The sequence below is a fragment of the Mastacembelus armatus genome, chromosome 8 (genome assembly GCF_900324485.2).
Source record: "Mastacembelus armatus chromosome 8, fMasArm1.2, whole genome shotgun sequence".
Classification (NCBI taxonomy): domain Eukaryota; kingdom Metazoa; phylum Chordata; class Actinopteri; order Synbranchiformes; family Mastacembelidae; genus Mastacembelus; species Mastacembelus armatus.
Window position 1 is genome coordinate 3,142,775 of NC_046640.1, and position 25,188 is coordinate 3,167,962.

Consider the following 25,188-nt stretch of genomic DNA (forward strand, 5'->3'; position numbering starts at 1 on the left):
CAATATAGACAGAGAGACAAAGACACAAGATGGGCCTGAGAGCAGAAGACAGGAGGATCACTGTAGAGAATGCTCCAAATATAGATGAATGAGAGCTGGAGAGAGAGTAGACGCTTCACTGCTTGGGAGGAAATAGCGTTGTGTTGCAGGAGGTAAGTATGCACAAGGACAACTACACCAACTTTATACTTGAGTAAATTCATTGGTTTGGATTGGAACTCCATGTATTTCATGTTTATCTCGTTAAATGTTAAAGTGCAGTCATTTTTGTCTTTTAAATGTTCTTCCAAATATTTAAAAAGTAACCTGCTGCAAGAATTTTTTAGAATCTAGTTTTATTTGTTTTGGGTGTAGTCCATTGATCCATTGATCTACCTTATTCTGGATTATTTTTAATGTTTTAACAAAAGAAGACATTTTTAGGATTCATGGGGATTTTTTTCAATACCTAACACGTAAGTGGGCTGCCAGTCCTGCTTTTTGTTGTCTTGGTCTGGTTACTCCCAATCCTTGTACCAGTGTCTTGATTCTACAGTGACGCTGGACAGGTTTGGGGGGGGCTTTGCTAAGGACTGCTGGTGTTATGTGCTCAGTTATCAGTTTTTGACTGTGTTTTCATATCTATTCCCATTTTCATCACATTGATATTAGCACATATCTCCTGGTTAACAACTTTTACTCATTTCTAAATAAAATGATAAATCAACATTACATGAGAATATTTTTGTTTTCTGTTAACAAATTTACATGGTTGCAGTTTAAGCTATAATAATGGAACATTAGCAAGAATAGAAGCTGGTAAATTCTCACTTCAACGTGACATTTTACTAAACTCCAGAGTCCCACTGTTATAATGAGTGCCTCTCTTATTGTTTTACTATTACCGTAATGTAAAAGTGTGAATATGCAACTAATAATGAAGAAAAAGTGTTTGGGTTGCCATCAATCATGGTCACCGTGGTAGAATAGGCAATACAGATTTGTGTGTATTGTGTCAGTTGTGTGTGTGTCTGTGTGTGTGTGTGGATGCAGTCCATATAAAACACTACCTTACAAAATGTGTCAGATGTGTACATTTCTCTGATAGTTTAGGAAAAACACAAGGCGTGGTAAAGTGTCCCTCCTTTCTAAGTATTTCTTTCTTTGCCACCTTCTTATCTCAAGAAGTATTTTTCTATAACATAACCATGACTAGGTAAAGAGCAATCACATTCAAAGTTAGGAAAAAAAAATTTGGGTGCTTTAATTAGAGGGTTTATCTGTTTTGATAACATTTCATCAACAGTGGTCTGACAGCATAAGTAAACACCCCAACTACCATAATCAGACTCTGTTTCTTTCAAATGTTTCTTTCACTGATTGGTACATGGCATCATATGATGTCATGCTTTCTCAAATTCAAACCAATGGCAAGAACACAAATATAACAGTCTCTTCAGCTTGATGTCCAAAACTGTCTTCAGTATGGCAAAATGATGTTTTCATGTAGGATCCAATTATTTCTATTAATCTGAGTGGCAAAATGGAGTATTCTGCGATCATGATTTTGGAAGCTAAGCAGGGCTGGGCCTGGTTAGTATTTAGATGGGAAACTGCCTTAAGTGATAAGTGTTTTTCTCATTTTTACCAGCTGATTAAAAAACTCAAACAGACAATATATTGATGCTACTAACTGTACTGAATATAAATATTTTTTTACTCAATTTAACAACTTTTATCCAAATTGTTTTTTATTCATGGCAAACAGTTTAGAAAACATTTTAATGCAAACTCAATTCACAGCTAATATGATTTCACAGTGTCATGATTCTAGTGATGACCAACAAAGCTGTAGTAAAGTTAAAACTCACTCTATATGGTCTGTGTTTCATCTATTAAGCATTTTAAATTACAAAACATATACTTGGTATGTTCCTGAAACTACGCACAGAGTGTAATATTGTACATAAATGCATTTACTGCATTTTTTAAAAAGTTTGTTGATGTCATTTTGTGACAGTAACAAGCCTTCATGATAACAATAAAGTTGGAATCTCCCATTATTCTGGTGCCATTTTTCTGTGGGCTGAAACCACAAGCTCATGCACTCTCTGAGTAACACTTATGCCCTGAACAGCTATGGAACTGTTCTATAAATGTCATTCACTGGCACATCTATGTGCATGCAAACCATGTGCTAAGCGGTAGATAATAGGAAGTGGTAGATTTTCTAGGAAAAATCAATAAGTAGTCAGAATCTTGTTTAATTGTCTTAATAAACAAATCCCCAGACAGAGGTTAGGAAAATCTGGGTCCTGCAATCCAAGGTCAAACCTGTGATGCACCTACATATAGCAGCTAGTACTCATTTCTTACGTAAGACTGCCTCACAGAGGGCCATGGGTAACAAGGCCAAAAGAAATGTCAAATGAGCCTTGAGGGACATCTAGTGAAGTATATTACAAACTACACTAAACCATCTTCCAATTCCTAGCAGTAGGCCTACATTTACCATAACTACAGAGTATGGGTGGTTATTATAGTATTTATCATTTCACATGCCTGAGGATGTGCTCTTCAAGATCTGGAGCTTCCAGAAAACAATTTTCTTTTGGAAAAGGCCTACAGCAGAATAAAAGAAAGAAAGAAACAAACAAATATTTAAGGTCTGCCAATATAAAAACATTACATTTAATAAATGAACTTCTCTTGATATTGATACAAATCTTAAATTGTTTCCGTGCCTACGATGAAACTAATGCTCCGTGAGTAGCAGTAGCATTAGACCGCCTCACCAGTTTCTGCTGCCTACTCCCGAGCTTTGGGATCTAATGTTTACTAATGACATACCGATAAGGCTTTCTAGGTTCGTCGCTCCTCCCTGCTCGTCTCGTCCCGTACTCCGGGTTGTAGTGCAGCTGCGCACACATAGGGAAGAATACGGATTGGGTCAATCTCAGCCGGACTAGATAACCCTACCGCACACAAAGGTACGAACACTTTTCTAACCCTGAAAAATGACTCAGACTTTAGTGAGCTCGGTAATTTTGCTAACTCAGTACGTGTGAAAGGTTTTGTGTTAAACAGCCGAAGTCGCCCAGGAGATTCATTAAGCCTTGACTGTAGTGTCTTGCTACTAAAAGGAAAGTTGGTGAAAGGTGTTTGAATGTTACAGATGGCGGCGTGTTTTGAACGTTCATAGTATTTCCTGGTGACCCGTCCCGTTCCCGATGACATCAGCTCAGTTCATTCTTCCAGAGCTACACGGACTGTGACAGTGTGCGAAAACATTAAAGGAAAGTAAGTAACAGAATTGCAGAAAATATTTTGTACCTGTTCAGTTTCATAATACCTGACAATAGTAGAAGACTGACAAGACTATATGTCTGATATAACCTTAGTCTATATAGAGAAAGCTTTTCATTCAACGGTAGTTGTTAATAAACCAACACACATCCTATTATCACTTGCATATTTAGGAGTAAACCCAGAACCATACTAGTACTTCATTTAATGTGTGGAGAAGATGTTGTGTTCTTTGACCCCAAAACAGTTCTTTACACAATATTTAATACAAAATTATTTAAATTGCTGCTCATTCATGAGTATAGCAAATGTTAGATTTGGAGATAACTCAAAATTTTGTTGGAAGAAAGTGCTAATGTGTATGTGTGAGATCACTGAAACTGGAACTATTAAGCAAGAATGCTAACTGACTGGATTGTAATGTGGTATTTGTTTTGCCAGGCGGCATGATGGATGAGTGGTTAGCACTGTTGCCTCACAGCAAGAAGGTCCTGGGTTTGCAACCCGGCCTTTCTGTGTGGAGTTTATGTTCTCCCTGTGCTTGTGTGGGTTTTCTCCAGGTACTCTGGTTTCCTCCCACAGTCCAAAAACATGTATGTCAGGTTGATTGGTGACTCTAAATTGCCCATAGGAGTGAGTGTGAGTGTGTGAGGTTGTTTGTCTCTGTGTGACCCTGTGATGGACTGGTGACCTGTCCAGGGTGTACCCCTGCCTTTCACCCAAAGAGAGCTGGGATAGATCCCTGTGTCCCTGGTTAGGGAATAAGCGGGTATAGAAAATGGAGATGTTTCTTTTGCTTTCACTTTGACTGCACAGTATTTGACATAGCTTTATTATTATGTAAACCTCTGTTATTTCACTTAATCTGGTTTATTTACTTTTTTTTTTTTTTGGAGAAAGATTTAAAGGACCACAACAACCAGTTTTTTGGACTTGTATGCCTGCCATTTTTCAGTTAATAGGTTCAAACCATCTCACCCACAGTCATGCCTGCAGTCATGCACATGATGAGAGCATCTCTATCTTTGGGTACATTCCAATGTTAAATGTTAATGTGAAAAAAAGAAAAACAACCCAAATTGAAAACTAAAGGTCACTCTTGCCAGTACCCTTGCCACACTAGTGTTCTAGGCAACGCTGGTTTCACTCACCCCAACTGGTCGAGGCAGATGGCCGCCCAAACTGAGACCGGTTCTGCTGGAGGTTTTTTCTTCCGTTAAAGGGAGTTTTTCCTCTCCACTGTCGCCAAGTGCTTGCTCATAAGGGAATTGTTGGGTTTTTAGTTTTAGTTTTTGTAAAGTGCCTTGAGATGATTTGTATTGTGATTTGGCGCTATACAAATAAAATTGAATTGAATTGAATTGACATGCTCTCTCTTTCTAAGTAAGCTATTTGATCCAAACCAGTGTGGTTGCAAAACTGGTCATTCCACGCCATTTCTCTAGTATGCTGTATGCTGCTCAGCTCCTGGTACAGATAGTGTTAATCTGCTTTGATACATTTCATGTCCTTTTCAGGTATCCACAATTACAAATGGGCCAAAATCCATTAGCATGTCTGATCTTCAACCAACTAAAATACACTTACATCACTCCACTTAATCTCCCCTTGTTCCTGTAAGGGCTTGCAATAAGTTTCGGTCATTAAAAATTCCTGACAGAGTAGTCACTAGCACAGCAACCAATTATCAGTTTCTTCATTCAGGCCCATAACCAGAACCCTCATTCTCTGCGATTTGCATGTGTATCAACTAGTCCTAAAAAGAAAGAAAGAAATGTCAATCCAAACTCTTTGTAGAACATTTCTGTCTTTAAAAATCAATGATAGACCAGCCTTTTGTTAGAGAACTTACCCTTTTCTCTCCCTTGGCATCTCTCTTTTTCTCAGTCCTACATTAGTGTTTTTCTAAAACAAAAAGTGCTTACTGTATATGATATGTTATACACCTCGTTTCTGCCTCTCTGTCTGGCCGCTGCAGGGTTGTCACACAGAGTTTGGTTGATGTGAGCTGCAGGACAGCTAAACGCATTGAGGTTGTCTTTCGGTCTCTACTCAGCGTGGGCAGTAAAAGCAGTTTCTACTTTATTGTTTTGTGCTCTCTTTCTGAGGTGTTTTTCTCCTCAGAGAGAGTGAGAGAGAGGGAGTCTTGAAATGCAGTTCTCTAGAAATCTGCAGAACTCTCTCTGAATCTGTCTGGAACTCTTCGTAATTTTGATCAGGGAATCCTGTTCAGGGTGTGTCTGTCTGTATACTGTCTTTTATGTCTTGCCGCAGTAGGCGAGGAATCCATCTAATTAGTCCGTCATTGTGCTTGACACAAGGTGATTGATCCAAGAGGCGCTGCGTCCTTGCTGGTGATTGGTTAAATCTCACTGGTCCCTGTGAATCAAGACACTGATGTTTTCTTTTAAGTGTTGTAAGCTTTAAGAATGTTCTTCTAAGATGGGAACAATCATTTCCTTTTGCACCCAGCAAAGTTCAAACACATGACACACTTAGCAACTAATCAGAGTTAATAGTTCATCGACATAAATGAAAATTAATAAAACTTCATATAGTTATATAGTATGAGGTATTTCCACCTCAGGATGAGACAGTTGGCACCTCATAAAGGGAGGGCTGCCCCGGCCAAGGAGATTCTGCACGGGATGAGCTGGAATGCCTGTCGCCTCTTCTCGGCCGGCGGATGAACCGAGAAGCGGACAGCGGACTGATAATCTTCAGCCTCGGAGACCCTGCTGGAGTTTTATATGACCCCTTGAGGGCAAAGGGCCTCATAAAGGGGGTGGCACCGTAATGGCTATGGTGTTTTGGTCTGTTGCCTGGGTTGTTCTTTTGGGGGCTGGGAGGGGGAGCTAGAAAGATGCATGCTGCAAGGTAGAAGAAGAGACATACAGTGTGTGTGTGTAGACGGTGAGACAAAGGGAGAGAGAGTTGGCGGCGAGCAAGAGCTAGCAAGTATTATTGTTCAGCATGGGCCACAGCTGAGACAGTAGCTCTGTTCCTATTCAAGACTTCAATAAAGAAAAAGAAGAGTACTTTATCAATCCCCAAGGGGAAATTAAATTGTTACAGCAGTTATTCTTCATTTTTGGGGGGGGGGGGGGGGTTCCCAGTATGTCCAGTATGGAGTTGATTTTGTCAACCATCCTCCTCTCTGCCACAGCCTCCAGACTGTCCAGTTCCAGTCCAACAACAGATTTTGCCTTCCTGACCAACTTGATCCGTTGGCCTCACCAGCCTTGATGCCACCTCCCCAGCACACAACTGCAAAGAACAATGCACTGGGCTACTACAGACTGATAGAACATCTTAAGTAGCTTGTTGCCCACGCCAAAGGAACAGAGTCTCCTGAGGAATTACAGTCTGCTCTGTCCTTTCTTGAAGAGTGCATCTGTATTGTTTGACCAGACCAGTTTGTGGTTAATGTGGACTCCAAGATATTTGTAGGAGTCCACAATCTCTACTTCCTCTCCAAGGATGGAGACAGGGACTGGGGTCTTTCTGCTCCTCCTAAAATCCACCACCAGTTTTCTGGTTTTCTTGATATTGGGCTTTAGACAGTTGTTGTTACACCAATCAACAAAGCTTTTTATCAAGTGTCTGTATTCCTCTTTGTTATCATTATTGATGCATCCAATGATTGAAGAGTCATAAGAGAACTTCTGGAGGCTTCTGAGTTCAAGGCAGTTCAAGTGAGCTGTCTGGTATATTTTCATTCAGCCAGGTCTCAGTGAAGCAAAGCAAGCTACACTCTCTGTACTCTAACTGGCTATTAGCTGAAGCAGTAAGTTCATCCATTTTGTTGCAGAGTGACCTCACATTCCCCATAATAATTGCTGGTAGAAATGGTTTAAATCTCCTACGTTTTTCTTATGCTTCACTCCTGCTCTGCAGCCCCTCCTAAAAAAAAAGAGTTAAAAGATAACGAGTTGTCTGCTGGCTGGGGGTGTAAGAGGCATTACAATTTTTAAGCTTTGGAAAACCTGTTTTCTGTTTGCTCGTAAGTTTAATTGGCAGTTTCTTTCCTGTTACGCACAAGTGGGCAAGTACACAGATTTCTTGTGTGCTAAATGAAAAACAGCATTTTAGTTGTTGGTAAGAAAGAACATAATATAGTTGATTTACAATAGATGACCTTTTGTCCTTCATCTCTAAACAGTTAAAAAGCTAATTGCACAACAGCCCCTCTATACTAAATGACTTTTGAAGAATAATTGTTTCTTGCTTGAATAATCAAGAGTAATACATTTTTGTGCATTTGTCTCTCACCTCATTTTAGGAATGTCACAGTCTGCAGGCCGCTGTCCCTCTGTCTCCTCGATCTCTTCCATTTCTCTGGTTGAGATCAAGGCTGAAACTCATCTAGTCCTCCAAGCTTTCCTTCAACGGACCCTTTCCATCCCCCCTAAAGATAGGCCTGGTAGAGTGGGAGGTGCCTATCGAGATCACAACGAGTACAGGTATTGGAACTGAGCCTTCTTTGGCTATAACACTGAACTTTTGGTGTCAACAGCACATTCATCTCTGTTTGTTTTAGACCTGCTGGTAATATCCAAAATAATATCACATGTATTTTCTAGCCTCAGCAACTCAGTTTCTCACTGTAAACACCAGCTGATCTAACTGAACAGTTGGTGTCATTAATCTGGTTTTGTGCACAGGTAGGGACAAGTTTAGTTATTAGCAAGTTACTAATGATTATCAAAGATAATTATGTCTTTTGATTCCGATAGCGTTTCTAATATTCAAATCAGCCGATGAGGTCGCTGATTGATCGACCGAACGTTCGGTTAACAGAGCCAACATATTTACTAACGCATATGGCCGAGTAGTAGAACATTAACATTAATTTGGCCGGATGGTGAGACGCTAAAATAGTTTTTAGTTACACCTGCACCAAGTAGGCTGTTGAAGCCTACTGAAAAGACGAACATTGACCAGGGCCTGTATTCACAAAGCTTCTTAGAATCCTCTCAGAGAGGTCCTATCTTGCCCTAAAAAGTCCTAGCTGTTGAGTGCTAGACTAAAAGTGATTTAGGAAATTAGGAAATTTCTTTTAGGTTGTGAGAGTTGCTAATTCTCAAGAACAAACACAAGTGTGATGAATCATCTTAGTTTAATTCATGCAGCATGGAGAGAAGGCTCTCTGTCTTCTCCCCTAAATTTCAGGACTATATAGCCGAGGAAAGGGGTGGACTCATCTTGAAAAGACCAAAACTTTACTTTATAACTCGTTATGTGTAAAACAACCCCCCTCACACACACACACACCCTTTTGACACAAAGTATCACCACAAGTTATCAATCATAAGACGTCACAAATTAGAGAAAAAAAATGTTACATTATTAGTCAGGGTATTTCCATATCTAGATCACTGTCACTATATGGGTTTCCTGGGGCCCAATCATTCAACTGTATTTCAGCAGTATTTGTTGATTCAGTTGGTAATTTAACATAAAGTGAAGTGTATTCTCCTCCAATTACTCCTCCTATCCATTTATACATCAAGACTTGCATGCAAGTGAGTGCACATGTACAAAAACACATGATAATACCAAACATAATAACTACAGGAAATAAAATTTGTACAATTCCTGCACGCAAAGGACCAAGCTTTCATCTTCTGGAGGCTCATGATCTTTTCTGGGTGACACGTCATTGTTTATTCTTCCTTTTGTGGTTTTGTTTGTTCTTAATGTAGTCTTAGATGTCAAAAGTAAAAGGCCACCCTCATTTCTTTGAGCTTGTTGAATGATGGCTGCAGTGGTGATTATTCCAATGATAAAAACTGCTAAATTGCTAAATGCACCAACTGTGCATCTTCTGAGCTCCTCATTGTTGTCTCTTGGGTGGAACCATGTGGGAAGGTATTACAGTGGGATGCATGAATCCACGTATCCTTCTCTGCAATCCGGAGCGGCAGTTGGGGTTGTTAGTAGCACCTGGTATTCAATTCAATTCAATTCAATTTTATTTGTATAGCGCCAAATCACAATACAAATCATCTCAAGGCACTTTACAAAAACTAAAACTAAAAACCCAACAATTCCCTTATGAGCAAGCACTTGGCGACAGTGGAGAGGAAAAACTCCCTTTAACGGAAGAAAAAACCTCCAGCAGAACCGGGCTCAGTTTGGGCGGCCATCTGCCTCGACTGGTTGGGGTGAGTGGATAGAGGAGAGAGAAAAGAACAGCAACAATAAACAACAAATAGACACTGCAGGTTGGTGGGACCAGTAACTGCACATCAGCAATATACAGCTCCAGGACCAGGGACACCTGCAGAAGGTACAGAGAGAACAGAGAGAACAGAGAGAGAGGGAGAGAGCACAAACTAGGGGAGAGAGAGAGCACAAGGTTAGTGACATTCAATGGTGGAATATACATGAGGTGGGAGGAGAGAAGAGAGGGGAGGGGAAGGGAGGGGGTTAGGGTAAGGGAGCTCAGTGCACCGATGGTCCTCGGGCAGTCTAGGCCTATAGCAGCATAACTAAGGGATGGTTCAGGGTTGCCTGAAGCCAGCCCTAACTATATGCTTTGTCAAAGAGGAAGGTTTTAAGTCTAGCCTTAAAAGTACAGAGAGTGTCTGCCTCCTGAACCCAGATTGGGAACTGGTTCCACAGGAGAGGAGCTTGATAACTAACTAAACTGGTATGGTCCTGTCCAACGGGGCTGGTGCCAGTGCTTTCTCCTAAGGTCTTTAACCACTATCCAGTCTCCTGCCTGGATGGTAGGGAGTTGTCCTATCACAGGCTCAGGAAGGGCAGCTTTTAGCTTAGGGAAAATAAGCGCTAAAGGTAAGACTTTGACCCATGACAGTTGTGTTTCAGCCATTAATTTTTAAGATTAAAATTTAAGTTTTGTTTTCAGTGTCTAATTAGCTCTTTCAACTGCACCACCACTGGCTGGATGGTATGCACAGTGTGTTTTTAGATTAATCTGAAGACTTTCTGATAGACTTTTTATCACATTATTTACAAAATGTGATCCATTATCGCTACTTAGTTTGGAAGGGAGTCCCCATCGTGGAATTATTTCTTTTAGTAATGCCTTTGCCAGTGAAACAACAGTAACATTTCTGCATGGAAAACACTCAATCCATTTTGAAAACATATCCAATATTACTAGGCAATATTTGTTGCCATTACATGGAGTGAATTAAATAAAATCCATCATTAAATGTTCAAAGGGACCTTCTGATTTTGGATGTGCTGCATTTTTGATCTTTTGCCTATATTGTTAGTAGCACAAAAATTTTCAGCACACACTCAAAACCTTGGTGCATATCAAAATCTATTTACAATATCCAACATCCCCCCTTTTGAAACATGGTCAGGCCCATGAGTCAATTTTGCCAGGAAGGGAAATATGAATTTTGAGAGTACTGGGAGCCCATTTGGGTTTACCCAGATACCCGAGGGACGTTTTGTGCACCCCTTTTTCATCCAGGCACTCACCAACATCAGCTCCCATTTGCAACAAGGAGACATCATCAAGGGAGAAAACATTTTCCTGAATAGACGGGCATTTGTAGAATTGGGGAGACAGGTGAGCTTGCAGCTGCTTTTGCTTCCCCATCTGCATTTGCATTTCCCTGTGAGATATGATCAGTAGCACCAGTGTGAGCCTGGCATTTGCACACTGCCACTGAAGCAGGTAGTAATAATGCATTCAAATAAGAATTCTGTGAGCAATAGGTTTGCCCGTTGAGGTGAGAAAACCTTGGTTTTTCCACAAAGCATGGACGTGGTGACAAACATTAAATGCATATTGAGAGTCAGTGTCAGTCACCTGTGATGATTTTTCCCGTTCCTAAGATGAAAGCTCGGGTTAGGGGAAACAAGTCTGCTGCCTGGGCCGATAAGTGAGACAGTAGACTGGCACTTTCAATTATATCGTATTCAGTACAAACTGCATAAGCAACACATGGTGACCCATTTAATGGGTTCCTCATTGAAGACCCATCTACAAAAAATACAGCTTCAGCATTTACCAAAGGTGTGTTAAATAAATTATCACATGGGTTTGCTTTGGCTTCCACGAGCTCTAGACATGAATGTGGCTCTCCATCTTCAGCTGTAGGGAGCAAGGTTGAAGGGTTAAGAACAGTGCAGTGTTTGAGAGTAACATGTAACATTGTTAATAAAACATTCTGCCAGTGCATCTGTCTAGCTGACATAAGATGAGCTGTTTTTGCTTGCAGAATGAGAGAGTGGACTGCATGGGGGACATGTACTGTAAGAGGGCTCATGGCGACAATATCAATCGTAACAAAGACAGCTTCAGTAGTAGCTGCTACTGCTCTTAAACATGGCACCATACCTCTCTCTGTTATAGAAAGATGTTTTGAATAATAACCTATGGGTCATTGTTTGTCACCATGTCATTGGGTAAGGACAACAGACATGAATCCATTTCGTTCAGATACAAATAAATTAAATGGTTTTGTGTGATATGGAAGTCCTAAACAGGGTGTGCTTGACAAAGTGTGTTTTAGTTCAGTGAAAGCAGTCTCTGCAGTTGAAGTCCAAGTCAAACTGTCAGTCATGGTCAGATGTTTTCCCCCATGTGTGATGTCATTAAGGGGTTGGGAGATTTCCGCATAGTTACGAATCCATGGACGGCAATAGCCTGCTAATCCTAAAGATTACATAATTTGTGTTTTATTTTGCAGTTTCGGTACATCCAGAATTGCTTGGATGTGTTCAGGACCCAATTTCCAACCCTCTGGAGTTAGAATATGGCCAAGATAGCGCACAGATTGTGAGACAAGTTGTAATTTGTCTTTTGAAACCTTGTGGCCGTTTTCTGCTAGAAAGCTTAGTAGAGACACTGTGTCTGTTTGACATGCTAGCTTTGTTGGGGAACATATTAATAAGTCATCAACATACTGAACTAGTGTGCTACCACATGGACTCTCCCAATGTGAGAGGTTTTCAGCCACTGCCACTGCAAATAGAGTAGGACTGTGACATACGAGTTCATGTGTAGTGTTTACCAGTGAGAGTGAATGCAAACCAGAACTGTGAGTCAGGAAGAACAGGAATGCTAAAATATGCATTTGCTAAGTCAATAACAGAATATCCAGCATCTCCTGGAATTTGAGACACCAGTGTTACATTACATTGGTATTGTAGGAGCCACTTGTTGAACAGCTGCATTCATGGCTCTGAGGTCCTGAACTGGTCTCCAACTACCATCTAGGGGTCATGTAAAGAGATGATAGGTCAGGATATAGTTGCTCAGCTTCACCTTCTTGTTCTTCTTCTGAACTCCCATGAGACTGGGTACTTGCTGATGCAGCCACCTGGGCCTGGAGAGGCTGTGCTGGTGGTGGACCAGCCATGGGCATAGAAACAGCATATGGAGGAGGCAGGATTCTATTTCTTGCCCTACATTTCTGTTTGTCCTTCTTATTTTCCTCAAGATTAGACTTTTCTAGCTTTACCATTAATCCTGCAGCAGATTTTTTTTCCCTTTTACTTCTGCCTTCCTTTCCCACTTTTGGAAAGAGTGCCAATTTATTTTTTTCCCTTTGCTTTCCTTTTCTTTTTCACTTCCTCTTCTCTTTCTTGTAACAGTATTCTACAATGATTCAAACAATCTGTGCTAAGTGTGCCTTGCAATGGAAACACTCCCTCAGTGATGGCGTGCCATAGTGGCATATCCTCAATCACACAGTTACCCCATTTCTCTGCCATTATTTTAGCAGGGCCTGTGAGAGTCAGATAAGACTTCTGATTTCCCTGGTTTATTCTCCATGTTTCTAAACTCACTGGGACTGGTGTTTACACTTTCACTGGGCTTATAATATACACACAGTAAGTTCTCACTCACACTGCTCTTTCATCTCATTGTATGGTCAGATCTTATTACACACACACTAACATTGGATAACTTTCTTCAGCCAGGTAGTATGTATGACACTTTCATTCTGAGCAACGTACCCTTGTTGTACACACGTTGTGCATACAAGACACTGAAGGAGTCACCGCAAAGCTTATGGAATTATCACCTCATTCATATGCCCAATTCATTATGTGGGACACATTCTAAGACGGTTCTCATTGTTCTTTAATAATAGCTTACTTCTATAGTACTGTATTAGTTTTCATGCTCGTACGGGATAGTTTCCTTATAAACCATATGGGTTCCCAAAGGAAGACTTAATTCTGTAATCAAGATGTGGTAAATTATGGAATCTCTATTGATCCTGGTCCTGCTGTTCACCATACTTTGATGCTTTCCCCCACTAGTTCCAATTCACAACAAAAAGCAAAGAATGGGTGGGATTCTCAGACTGAAGATGTCAGTTCAGCAGATGAGAAGAGGACTGGATTCAAGGACTTCATAAAGAAACTGCCTCGTCGTACAACTGCACGACACTCTACCAGAGACCCGAAAAACTCATTGGACAGGGATGGCAAGGCAAAACCGTCTCACGTCAGAGACCATACAGAAGTAAGGAAATATTATTTTTGTTAGGCAATATGCCCCACATGCATGACTTATTATTTATATAGTGACTGAGCAATGTTACATTTGCATTTTGCATATGCAAACAGCACCAGAATTTAGGAGCACAAAGGTCATTTGGGACATGGCACAAACAGATTTATTAAAAGTGACTCTTCCAGTCCATGTCACCAAAACCCAAAGTGCCCTCAGTGGGTCAGGTGAGGGACCACCACTGTAGTTCTGCTACCACCAGTGTAGTAGTGTCTGTGTGAAATGGTGAATGTGGAGCAAACTCTAACTCTAATGTAGGATATAGAGTATATTTCTTGTGTGATATCAAAAGGACCATCGATTTTTTTTTTTTTTTTTTTTTTTTTTTTTCCTCCCCAGATTTTCAGAATTCCCAGAATTACCAGAAGAGATTAGTTTGCCATTTGGTAAAAGAATTGATAATGTAATAGTGGATCACCACAGACAAACTATTCATCACACACCATGTCACAACCACCACTGCCTTAATAGCAGAAGAAACTTCTTCCACAGGATGATTTCATTTCTCCCTCCTCTGCATCAGAAGATGATAGTGAAAAGAACAAGCAAAAGAAGCTGACCCAAAGGAAAATTAAAAAAAGGATCTCCAAGTTCTTTAAGTTGAAGTTAGAGAAAGAGGGGCGTGGATCATCTTCTTCAAGGCTTCCCACAATCTCAATAAGCAAAGAAGCAGAACCTACGCCAGCCATCATCTCTCCCAGTAAGCTTTCCTCTATAAAACTACATAAGCCAGATTTAGCATTAGTTGTAGTCATTGATTTGTTTGCTTCCAGGTCTGGCAAAGGAAATTGCAAATATGCAATTTGTTATTGCCTTGCACACTGTAACAATTTATACTTCCAAACCAATGGAGGGAGTATGTTGAAGCTGACAAATACAATGCTCCTGGTTTTAACCTCTGTTCTTGTGCATATGTGAACCTACTAAATGACTACAGGAGAGAGTGGTGAAAGTTAAATATTTAATGTATAATAGAAGTTTATTCATTTATTTATGTATTTATTTATTTATTTGTTTATCTATGGTTTTGTGGTACATGTTGATACAGATCATCCTCCTGAGTTTTATGATGAGGTAGCAGAGAAGCTGGAAAAGATTGCCCAGAAGTCAACTAAAATAAGGAGTCCTACTGCTGAGTCCACCCAGTCTTCACTAGGTAAACACACACATGCACACATTTACACACATAAATTGTATTAATTGTAGAGTTTACCTGACTTACATTAATTTCAATAATTACAGCAATCTTAACCAATAATTCCCTAAACCTAATCCTAACCTTAACCTAACTCTTAACTTTAAACCCTTTAAACCACTTATATACATGGTCAGGAGGGACCAGTATTTGATCCTTCTAAGGAAAGGAAGTTCCCACAATGGGAGTCTATAAACAGATTTCAGCCCTCAGTTTGAATAATACTAGCCAGTGGGTTTTTATGGGTGCACTTATAAATTGAAATTGTGACAGCATCATTAAAACTCTTGTTCAGAAATTTGGGGCTAGACAGCAAATTACCGCAGAGTAAAAATACTGTTAAGTCCAGCATTTGTTTTTTTTTTTGTTTTTTTACATTTCAGCAGCTGATCACATCCTCAAGAATGTTAACTCTAGTCTACATATGAGAAATGTAAGCAATGTAAATTCTATTCTTATTTCTGTTCTCCTAAAAATAACAAAAACAACCCATAATGTTGGACTGTAACACACAGATTACCAGTCAAGACTGGACTATTTTTTTGTTGGGAATGATGCCCTGCAATGGATCACATACCTTGTCGCAGTTGTGGGGCTTGAGTGTCTTGATGACCCTGAGAGCTATACTGGCGAGAGTTTTGTGCTCCTGGTAGGGCCACCCAAACCAGACAGGTCAAAGGATAGAGACCAGACTAAAATTGATCCCTGGTCCTCCATGATAGGGGGTTCATCTCAAGGTTGACAACTCTGACTGGGAAACCCCAAATGTTACAGAAACAGCAACAAAGAACATCTACCAATGCGTGTGATGGGTTTCCTGGGACTCCAGAAGGAACCTCTATGACTGATAACAGTGAAAGCCACATGGAAGCTGCTATCATGATTAAGAAATCCTTGAACATGGCCCAAACCAGAGTCAGATTAGGATTCTGGAATGTGAAGACCATGTACAACACCGGAAAGCTAGCGCAAGTCATCTCTGAGATGAAAAGATATAAGCTACGTGTTCTTGGCATTAGTGAAAGCAGATGGACAGGATCTGGAAAGATAAAAATGGGGGGGCGGGGGCAGTCTTGTATTCTGGTAGAGAGCACAACTTACATTATGAAGGTGTATCCATCATTCTAAAGAAAGGAATAGTGAAAAGCTTGTTAGAATGGAAGCCAATGGACTTAAAGGAAAGCAACTTAATACAACAATCATTCAATGTTATGCTCCTACAAATGACAAAGAGGAAAAATATCAGTTCTACCAGCAGCTCCAAGTAGATGTAGAATCTACACAGTCATGACATTCTCATCATGGGAGACATGAATGCCAAGGGGGGAAAGACAATACAATTCACCCCAGAGCCATGGGCACACAGGGTTGCGGCAGACATAGGAAGTGATCACAACCTAGTGACTAGCATGATAAAACTCGAGCTGAAAAGAAATAGCGCAAGAGCAAAAATCAACACAAGGTATTTCAGTGTGCTCTACTTTCCCTTGTTTTTTGTTTTTACTTAGTTTTTTGCCACAGTTCTGGTGACTCCTATTCCAGGGAAGAGCTCATGAACATCAAAGCTACTACCCCTATGGACTTATTTACGAGTTTTCTGACTTCTGCTACGACTTTACTGGCTATTTTGATGAAGGAGGCACATAACAAAGTGAGGCTGTGCAGAACAGGGAAACGCTCAAGTGTGCTAGTGTGTTTCTGCCAGCACAGATTACGCACCAAGCTCCCCGGGATATTCCTCACTTTGCGTTCACTTTGCAACAATATAGACGAGCTGACCCTGCTGCTGAAGCACAGGCTAGCTGACGGGATACTCTGTGATACAGACAAACCCGGATGCCTTGGTTATTGTCCTAGGAGACTTTAACAAAAGGAATCTTTCCCCCTGAACTGCCTAAATACAAACAGTTTATTAAGATTAAGATTAAGATCTAGATTTTCCTCCACCTGCTCCCTGCTCTCACTACAGATGACAACACTGTACATAGTTTTTACCATTTTACGGTGTTGTATTACAAGATTATTAGATTTTTGATTAGATACATGAAACCTGGTTTAACAGATGATAATTATCTGGCACTGTGTCTGTATGTTGTTTCCACAAACAGGCTAATAGGTTTTGTGACACCTGGTCTTTAGCCTACTGAAGAACTAAAACCATTGACTCATTGACTGTACCATTGTTGCTTATTTCTTTTAGCAGTGTGTGATAAAGAATCAGTGGTAGAGCAGCTTGTTCAGGTGCTGTCTTTGGAGGGAGATTCTATCAACACTAAGGTAGGCAGTAGTTTATCATAAGGTGTGTAAAGCTTCATTTGTCAGTTATCTGTTATCTTGAGAGGAGACTTGTTACAGTAGATTTTTCACCTACAAATTCTGTAAAAAGATAACTTGAAATGACATTGTATGTTTTATACAATCTGTATGCCAGAAAATTAAGTAGAAAGACAAGACACAAAGACGTGAACATATAATTTAAGATGCATTGTAATTTTTCTTCACATATGTTTATCTGAATGAACTGGCTTTATCTAGAAGATATATAAATGCACATCTTTGTACAGATCCAGTCAGACCCCTTCCTGCGGTCCAATCTGGCACGTCTTTCTTATGCATCATTTGCCAAGCTTCTGGATACTTTTAGCAGCAGTCAGGTATCTAATGTCCCAGCTCTACAACCGATGGCTAGTCCAACACTGCGACGCATGGCTGTCACCATGGAGGTATCACGACGGATAGTGACGGCCACAGGAGCTCAGCGCATGCAAGGCTATGCAGAATGCTACATGGAGACTTTTGTCCCCTGGGTCAAGAGCCATGGAGGATGGGTGAGTTAGTTGAAAATGTTTTTAACTTCCATTATTCTATTAAAGACACATCTCTTATGTATACCAGTATCAAATAATGACCAAAAGTCAAAGAATTGCCTCAGCTTGAATAAATGTAGGCCAACTAGAAACACTGAGGGAGTTAGGGGTGGACTGGGCAGATTGTCTGCACCATGAAGTTGTAAAAATACTGCAAAATGTGCATTCCCATGGCAATAATTACAGGTTAGAATTATACCATTAACAGAAACAATAGTTTCATTTACTAATTACTGTGTTTTCCGGACTATAAGTTGTACTTTTTTTTTTTATTGCTCTGGCTTGTCCTGCGACTTGTATAGTGAAACGACTTATATGTGTTAGTGTACTGTCATTATTTTGAATAGTCACTAGCGTTCGATGACACTCTTGCTAAAACTGAATACTGTACCGCCGAAAAAGTAAAAACGTTTATGTTAAAGGAAAACTATAACACCTAACACAATAAAAATGTTACCGAAAAGAAAGAGCTATAGTGCGGACTTCAAACTGCAGGTAATAAAGTCCCTTCTTAGGTAAACTTTGTTTGGAATAAGGTAAGAAGGTACTTTGTTTGGAGTAAGTGTCAGCATTCAGACAACTCGAGAGAGGAGACACGCCCCTTCATCTCCCACCCTCCACCCTCCCTGACATTGGCACAGTTTTTTAATGTTACCCGCCACAGATGAATGAATTTCACACTTCTGCTTGTTGCCTACATTCTTCATAGGCTAGTTTAGACTATAATTAGTGTAATTAGAAATGTCACTAATGTGACTAGCGACTTCTGTATGTTTTTTTTCTGCTCAACAAGCCTGTTCTTGCTAAAAGCAACTAATATTTCTATGCAACTTATAGTCTGGAAAATACAGTAATTACATTTGTTTGCTTTTTTTTTTTACCAGCATATAATGGCTTTGATTTCACTTTTCTGTCAGTTGATCTCATCTTTTTACTGCAGTTCCAAAGCTCAGGAGCTGTCGTTAGCTGGGCTAAACTAATAAGCAATAGCTGATCACCTATTTTGGCTTCTATCACTGTTACGGCAGTGGGCCTTCAAAAGTCTCCCTTGAAGCACAGCTTCGCCCCCCGTTAGTCTATGAAGCAGGGGTTAAGCCATCCTGGGATCAATTTCTACACATTTTTACATTCCATGCTCAACAAGCTTGGTCATTTGTGCCTCAGATGGGCAAAATTTATATTCAGACCTTTTATTTTCTCTGGTGATACTTCTTATCTGTTTGTTTCATTTTCAGGAGAATGTGGCAGATTTTGAGGACCCTGCCGAGTACGACTGAGTTGTCAAAGCTCCAGGTATCTGTTTATTCCATCTAACCAACATGCAATCAAAGTGAAGAGATGGATGGAATGTTTGCTGGCGTTTGCTATTCCTCAGGGACACATATCTCCACAGAGCTTTATTTTGACTGCAATAAGAGCAGTTTCTAGAAGCCTTATTAATTTCAGACAGTCTGTTAGCAGCCAAGGTTACAGTTTTTTCATGGCAAGAAGAAGAAACTAATTGTTGTTAGTGACTAATGTAGATTATTTAATTAATAGATATCAATCTGAGAGTGATAAGAAGTTGCAATCTTGGTTTGAATTTTGCAAGTGCGTGGTTTACACTTGGATTTAGAATTAGGCCTTTCAAACAGGCATGTTATTCTTATACTCTGTTTAGGGAGATAGATACAAAATGTATCTGAACAATTACATTTTTAAATGGTCCACACCTTTGTTGTGAAAATAACGTTTTGCATTATTACATTACATTGCATTATCATAAGCAGTTTTATTAAGTCCAGGGCACCAAGATCTTTGGCGAGTGACCAGTTGATTAGCGATTAATAATATAAAGTCTTTAATCTGAATAGAAGTTCTCTGAGTCAGTGACAAGTTTATTGTGCGAAAGAAACAATAATGATGCTGTTGAGGCAAAACCTTTGTCTGAGCAATGAGGAGAAATAGACAAAGTTGTCTTCGTATTTTATTTCTCTTGCAAGAAAAAGGAGCAGTACAGAGAAACAGACACTAAGCTACAACAAAACAGATATTAAAACTTTCTCCACGGTACATACATCTTCTCCTTATAAGGTTACTTGGTTAAGCACTTCAACACATTTTATAAAGCATAACTCTGTGTCTTCAACCACATTCCTCATGCTAAGTACACGTACATGTTAAGAACAGGAACATGTTCATGACAGCAATCTCTACTTATATAGTTAAGTAAAAATAATATCTGTGAATAATATAAATAAAATAAGAATAAAATAAATTTTCCATTACATTGCTATCCACATATGATTTAAATATTTATTTAGCTATTTACAAAGGCAGAGAACAGAAGGAAAATGAAACAGAAATTGAATAGATGGGTTAAAATATATTGGAGATACTGGAGTAAACAGTAGATGATTTTGCAGTCGTGGAAAAAAGTATCCTGGCCAGCCAGATCCACTGCTTTCTTAGCGAAAGAATGTGAGTCTGGACCCCCTGCCCTAGGGAGTTTTTTTCCTCCGGCCTCAAATGAGCCAGGCCAGTCACAGCCGTTTATCAGCAATGGGGTGGGCTTTACGCTCGTCGTACAACCAGATTTAATAAGCAAGCCTTGCACATACACACTGACTTGTTTTTCTATGGCCAATGCTGATTTTCAAAATCCAGTTCAGCCGATGGCTGATAAGCAATGCTGATTATTAGATAATAATCTTACCCCGGATAACACTGAAACTCTCTGCAAAGCTACATTCCACTAAGTGTAAATGGGAGACTGTGAAGTTTGGTATTTAAACATATTACCTGTATTTTTATTTATTTATTTTTTTACAGTTTCACTTTGCATGTCATCTCATCAATGCAATGGCTGTTTATTTACAGCACATAGGACAAAATAACCTCTAAGAATGAATGGGCCTGGGGTGGGACATAAGAACAGAAGTGAGAACAACAGTTGGGGCCAAATCAACTTTGTGGAAACGCAGAAACAACTGCAAATCATCTAAACTCAATCTGAACACTTCTGCTTTTAATGAATTTATGCTACATTTTTATAGAAATACATGGTTGTTCATGTAAACTGATACCTTTTCTAGTGTCTCAGAACAATGGCAAGGCCAAGTGTTGTATTGAATACTCCTTCCATGATAAATTAACTGAACTCTTGACTATGAGTTTTTAAGCCGTTTAACACTGACATGAAGCTGTACAGTCAGGAATTGAGTGTCTATACAAACATTTTATTGTGTATTTTCTCATGTTATTTATTACAAAGGTGTTGTACATACAATAGCCATGTAACATTGAGTTCTACGACATAAGGTTTTATTGTATTTCAGTTACAAGTACAATGTCTTGAAAATATGTGTATGTGTTTTTCTTTTTATATGCTAAACATCTGCCAAAAAGGTCTTTTGTCTAAAGATACTCCTCATGAATTAGGTGGTGGTGATTTAGGGCCAGACATTTATTTGGTGAAGCAGCCAGACTCCATCCTGGGAACTCTATTTTCATATACAAACTTTATCCCGGAACATCAGCTTGAACTGATTGCTCACATAATTTATCCAGTTGCATGCCTATCTCCAATGTATTGAGAATTTCATTTTGGTAGTTTAGGAGTGTTTAGAAAATTTTCTGTCAGAGTTCAATAAGTGCTACCTTAGTTTATTCATTGGATACATCCAATCTATGTATATCTGTCAGATTTAATGCCAAAAGAAAACGGCCTAGGAAAGTTTACCATTGAGGACAGTATTGAAAAGGACAAGAAAAGATTTTTTTTGCCCATAATAATGAGTAGCCTTCATGTTGCTTTCAGTGTGACTGTTTTTAGATGACTGTGCTAAACTAGAGAATGGAACATCATTAATTGGAGATTTAGCTGCTCATCTTACAAAGAAGCTGACACATCTCTTACTTGAATCACATAAAGCATGCATTGCATGGCCTGTGCTTACCACAGAGAAGTAACATGTCAAGCATGCCATGCCACTGGCACAATATGGCTCTTGCAGAAGTAAGTTTTATCCTGCTGTGACTATATTCCTTGTTGAGTAATTACCATTGCACATCCACAGATTCTCATTTGACATTTTGATTGGATGTCAAGAAAGTGGGTTGTTTCTTTTCTTGTTGTTGGCATCTTAAGACTTTGAGCAAGTGTTATATGCAGTATATGCTCTATTAAAATATGGGGATAACAACATGAAGTAAATAACAATAAAGGACAACAGAAAAATTAAGAACACTATCCCCAAGTTAAACTAAACTGAACTAAGCGATACATACCACATACTAAGTGATCTGTTTTGTTTTGTTGTATTTCTTGGACTGGGCTACTTATCAAACACATCCAGCCCCCTTCCATTTTAATTCTTGAGTGAACCAGTATGTTATAAAGTTAGGTGCCCGATTTCCTCTACCTGCCATGCTGGATAATTGACAGCCACATACTAAAATTATAAGTCAAGCTACATTTTTCTTCCTGTGAAATTACAGCAATACTTAAGGGATTAGCAAAATAAGCAACTCAAGAAACAGAATGAGTGACTAGAACAGAGGTGTCTTTATATATACTGTTTATATTGCTTGTAATTGGAATAAAGTAAACATCTGTTGAGCATTTTAACATAAAATTGTTTGATTGTGTTGAATTAAAAACCCCAAAATGCAGCAGGTCCACCAGACCGGCGATCACCGTTTTTGTTTATTATTATTATTTTAGTTATGCATTGAATTCTTACTGATCTGCTATTAATTGTACAATGTTACCCTATAATGAGGTCCATGACATTAAATTTATATGGATGGTACAAAGGAAAACAGCAGTGCTCACCATTTTCGTTAGCTCCACTTCTGCAACCTGTTACCACAGATTTCATCTGTACCACCAATGTCCACTGTGCCCACTCATGGTTTTATTTGGTGTTGGTTTTTATGAGTCTTGGAGAAAGTATAACCCAGTGTCTCAGGCATTCATTTTATATCTGACCCCATGGCAATGGAGCTTTAAAAAATTGGATGAAGTTGGAGGTGCAGTGTGTTGAAATCCCCAGGAGTATGTAATATCACAGGGTCAAAAAACAGCTGGTCTGCTGTCAGTCCAAGTGTTTCTCAGCATATAGAATTTGACAGTACATCAGCATGGAGAACACCAGAGCCAAAATCTGACAAGAGAAAAGGTGGGATACAGGTAAAAGAAAATAATATATATAACCTAAAACATATTAATAAGTATGTAGAATCTTATTCCTCAATTTTGAGGATTTAAGTTAAATGTTAAACATAATGCCTCATGCTTTGTGCAAGAGGAAAGTAGGTTTATCGTACATAAATACAGTCAGTCAAGCTTTGGTTTCAGAAGTGAGGGTATAGGGGTTCTCACAGCTAGATTGTGGTATTTGGACAGTCCGAAGGCACTGTGTAATGGCTTTTATTTAATGAACTGTAAAAGGAAGGGCTACAAAAACACTTTGAAAAGTGAGGGGGACACCTCCATTACAACTCTAAGCATTACCTGAAAACATTAGGTAGCAGATTGCCTTATTAATTACATGAAGCCTCACATACATTCATATATACAAAATACATTCACATTTAAGATGTGCAAAACATAACTCTTCTGTTTAACAGATTCCAAACAGCAAAATGTCCACTTTTCTGTAAAAACCTTGTGTGTAAAGCTTTATGTGTTTTTATCACAGTTTGCTGGGTTTGAGGTTTTATGAGCTCAAGATATAAGGAAACAATCACTAAGGGCAAGGGTACAAAGTTTTCAACTGACAATATAAATGTATAGAAAGGTGATATTAAATAAGTTATACAATAATATTATACCTACCTGTACAACACCAATGCAGGCTCCAAACACCAGGACTGAGGAGATGTTATCTAGCAACCACTGCCTGGCTTTCTGATAACAGGGCTGCAAAGGGCAGAGACAGAGTGTGATGGGAGGCACTAAGCTAGAAAGCTCAAACATATTGAAACAGATGCATATAGTTCATGCTGAAAGCTCATTTGTTCTTCTCAATAATCAAAGTTCTGGATGTATAAGGCTCATTAAAATCCTCTGTTTCATGTTGGTGAATGTCAAACAGCTGTAAGAACGTGGCAGTTTGTAGGGTTCATGCATCTCTGATCTACACAGGTTGATCATTCACATCTACACAAGTGTGTTAAATCCCTGCATCAAACACAAGCAATAAATATAAAGCTGTGAATAGCTGTGGCTGCTAAGTGTAGATTCACTCACTCAGTTTTTAAAAACTGGGTTTGCAACAGTGCAGTAACTACAGTGTCTCCATGAACAAATTCACACATTTGCAAGGTACTAATGAATCCAGAGTGCTCATTGTCTCTGTCTTAGTTGCTCCTTGTCCTTTCATTTTATATTTTAATACACATTTAAGACATGAACAATAGTTAAGCAGTTAAAGAGAGTCAAGAGTACATCAATTAGGTTGACATACAGCACAGAGGGTGGAGTAGCAGGGTGTGCTAATTTTTGGTCTACTGCCACTGTGCAAGCCAGCACAGAACAGAAAATGTCGAGTGTCAGCATTAATGATGTAAACACCCAAAGTGACACAGCCCAGAGTTCAAAAGATGTGTATCGTTGAGAGGAGACTGAGGTCTTCAGTAGTGTGGAGATATTTCAGGTAAAGTCCAACAAGAAGCAGGGTAGCATGTACTGCAATAACATAGATTTGACAACTAAAACATGTAATAGTGCTAACCTTTTTTACCACCGAAAGCAGTGCCATCCTCTAGAGCACATAAAATGCAAGACCTTACAGTCCCAGGCCCAAACAAATGTTGGTTGTCTTAACACTTAACACAAGTGTGACACTTGCTCTACAACAACAGTTTATTTATTTGCAAGTGACCAAACAATTTTGTTTCTGTTCTCCTGTAAAATATTAAAGCTTCATTATTTAGTTGTAGATTCAAGATTTAATAATTAGGATTTTGTTTTATTTATTTGGAGTTAACCAAATTTAGTGTGTTCTCCTGTAACATTTAAGGCTTTTGACTGTTTGGAATAAAGATTTTAGTTTATTCTATATAACTACAGGTGCATCTCAATAAATTAGAATATCATCAAAAACTTGATTTATTTCAGTAATTCAGTTGTGTAAAACTGTAACTCATATATGGATTCATTACACACAGACTGATATATTTCAAGAATTTACTTTAAATTTTGATTATTATAACTTACAGTTAATGAAAACCCAAAATTCAGTATCTCAGAAATTTAGAATACTCCTTAAGAGCAATAAAAAAATGATTAACACAGAAATGTTGGACTACTGAAAAGTATGAACATACAACACTCAATACTT

The 25,188-nt window shown here is 39.1% G+C and overlaps 2 protein-coding genes across 6 annotated transcripts in view; one reads left to right on the forward strand and one right to left on the reverse strand.

Annotated features, from left to right (window-relative positions):
- Window positions 1-25,188, forward strand: part of bcl2l12 (BCL2 like 12) — a 27,016-nt gene continuing 1,828 nt past the window's right edge. The window contains exons 1-10 of one of the 4 annotated variants that reach the window (XM_026324588.2): window positions 2,872-2,969; window positions 3,155-3,279; window positions 7,568-7,748; window positions 13,546-13,750; window positions 14,291-14,498; window positions 14,847-14,954; window positions 17,194-17,270; window positions 17,558-17,821; window positions 19,096-19,153; window positions 20,720-22,460. In XM_026324588.2, the coding sequence (XP_026180373.1) occupies window positions 7,570-7,748; window positions 13,546-13,750; window positions 14,291-14,498; window positions 14,847-14,954; window positions 17,194-17,270; window positions 17,558-17,821; window positions 19,096-19,137 (1,083 nt within the window). In that variant the 5' untranslated portion in view covers window positions 2,872-2,969; window positions 3,155-3,279; window positions 7,568-7,569 and the 3' untranslated portion in view covers window positions 19,138-19,153; window positions 20,720-22,460. Of the gene's footprint in view, window positions 153-2,871; window positions 2,970-3,154; window positions 3,280-7,567; window positions 7,749-13,545; window positions 13,751-14,290; window positions 14,499-14,846; window positions 14,955-17,193; window positions 17,271-17,557; window positions 17,822-19,095; window positions 22,461-25,188 lie in introns of those variants that run through there. The other 3 variants (XM_026324590.2, XM_026324587.2, XM_026324589.1) reach the window with 3 other exon arrangements.
- tspan4b (tetraspanin 4b) overlaps window positions 21,058-25,188 on the reverse strand; it is a 21,492-nt gene continuing 17,361 nt past the window's right edge. The window contains exons 7-8 of one of the 2 annotated variants that reach the window (XM_026324592.2): window positions 23,682-23,765; window positions 21,058-23,007 (exon numbers count right to left, since the gene is read on the reverse strand). In XM_026324592.2, coding sequence (XP_026180377.1) covers window positions 22,939-23,007; window positions 23,682-23,765 — 153 coding nt within the window. In that variant the 3' untranslated portion in view covers window positions 21,058-22,938. The remainder of the gene's footprint in view (window positions 23,008-23,681; window positions 23,766-25,188) is intronic. The other variant, XM_026324593.1, reaches the window with a different exon arrangement.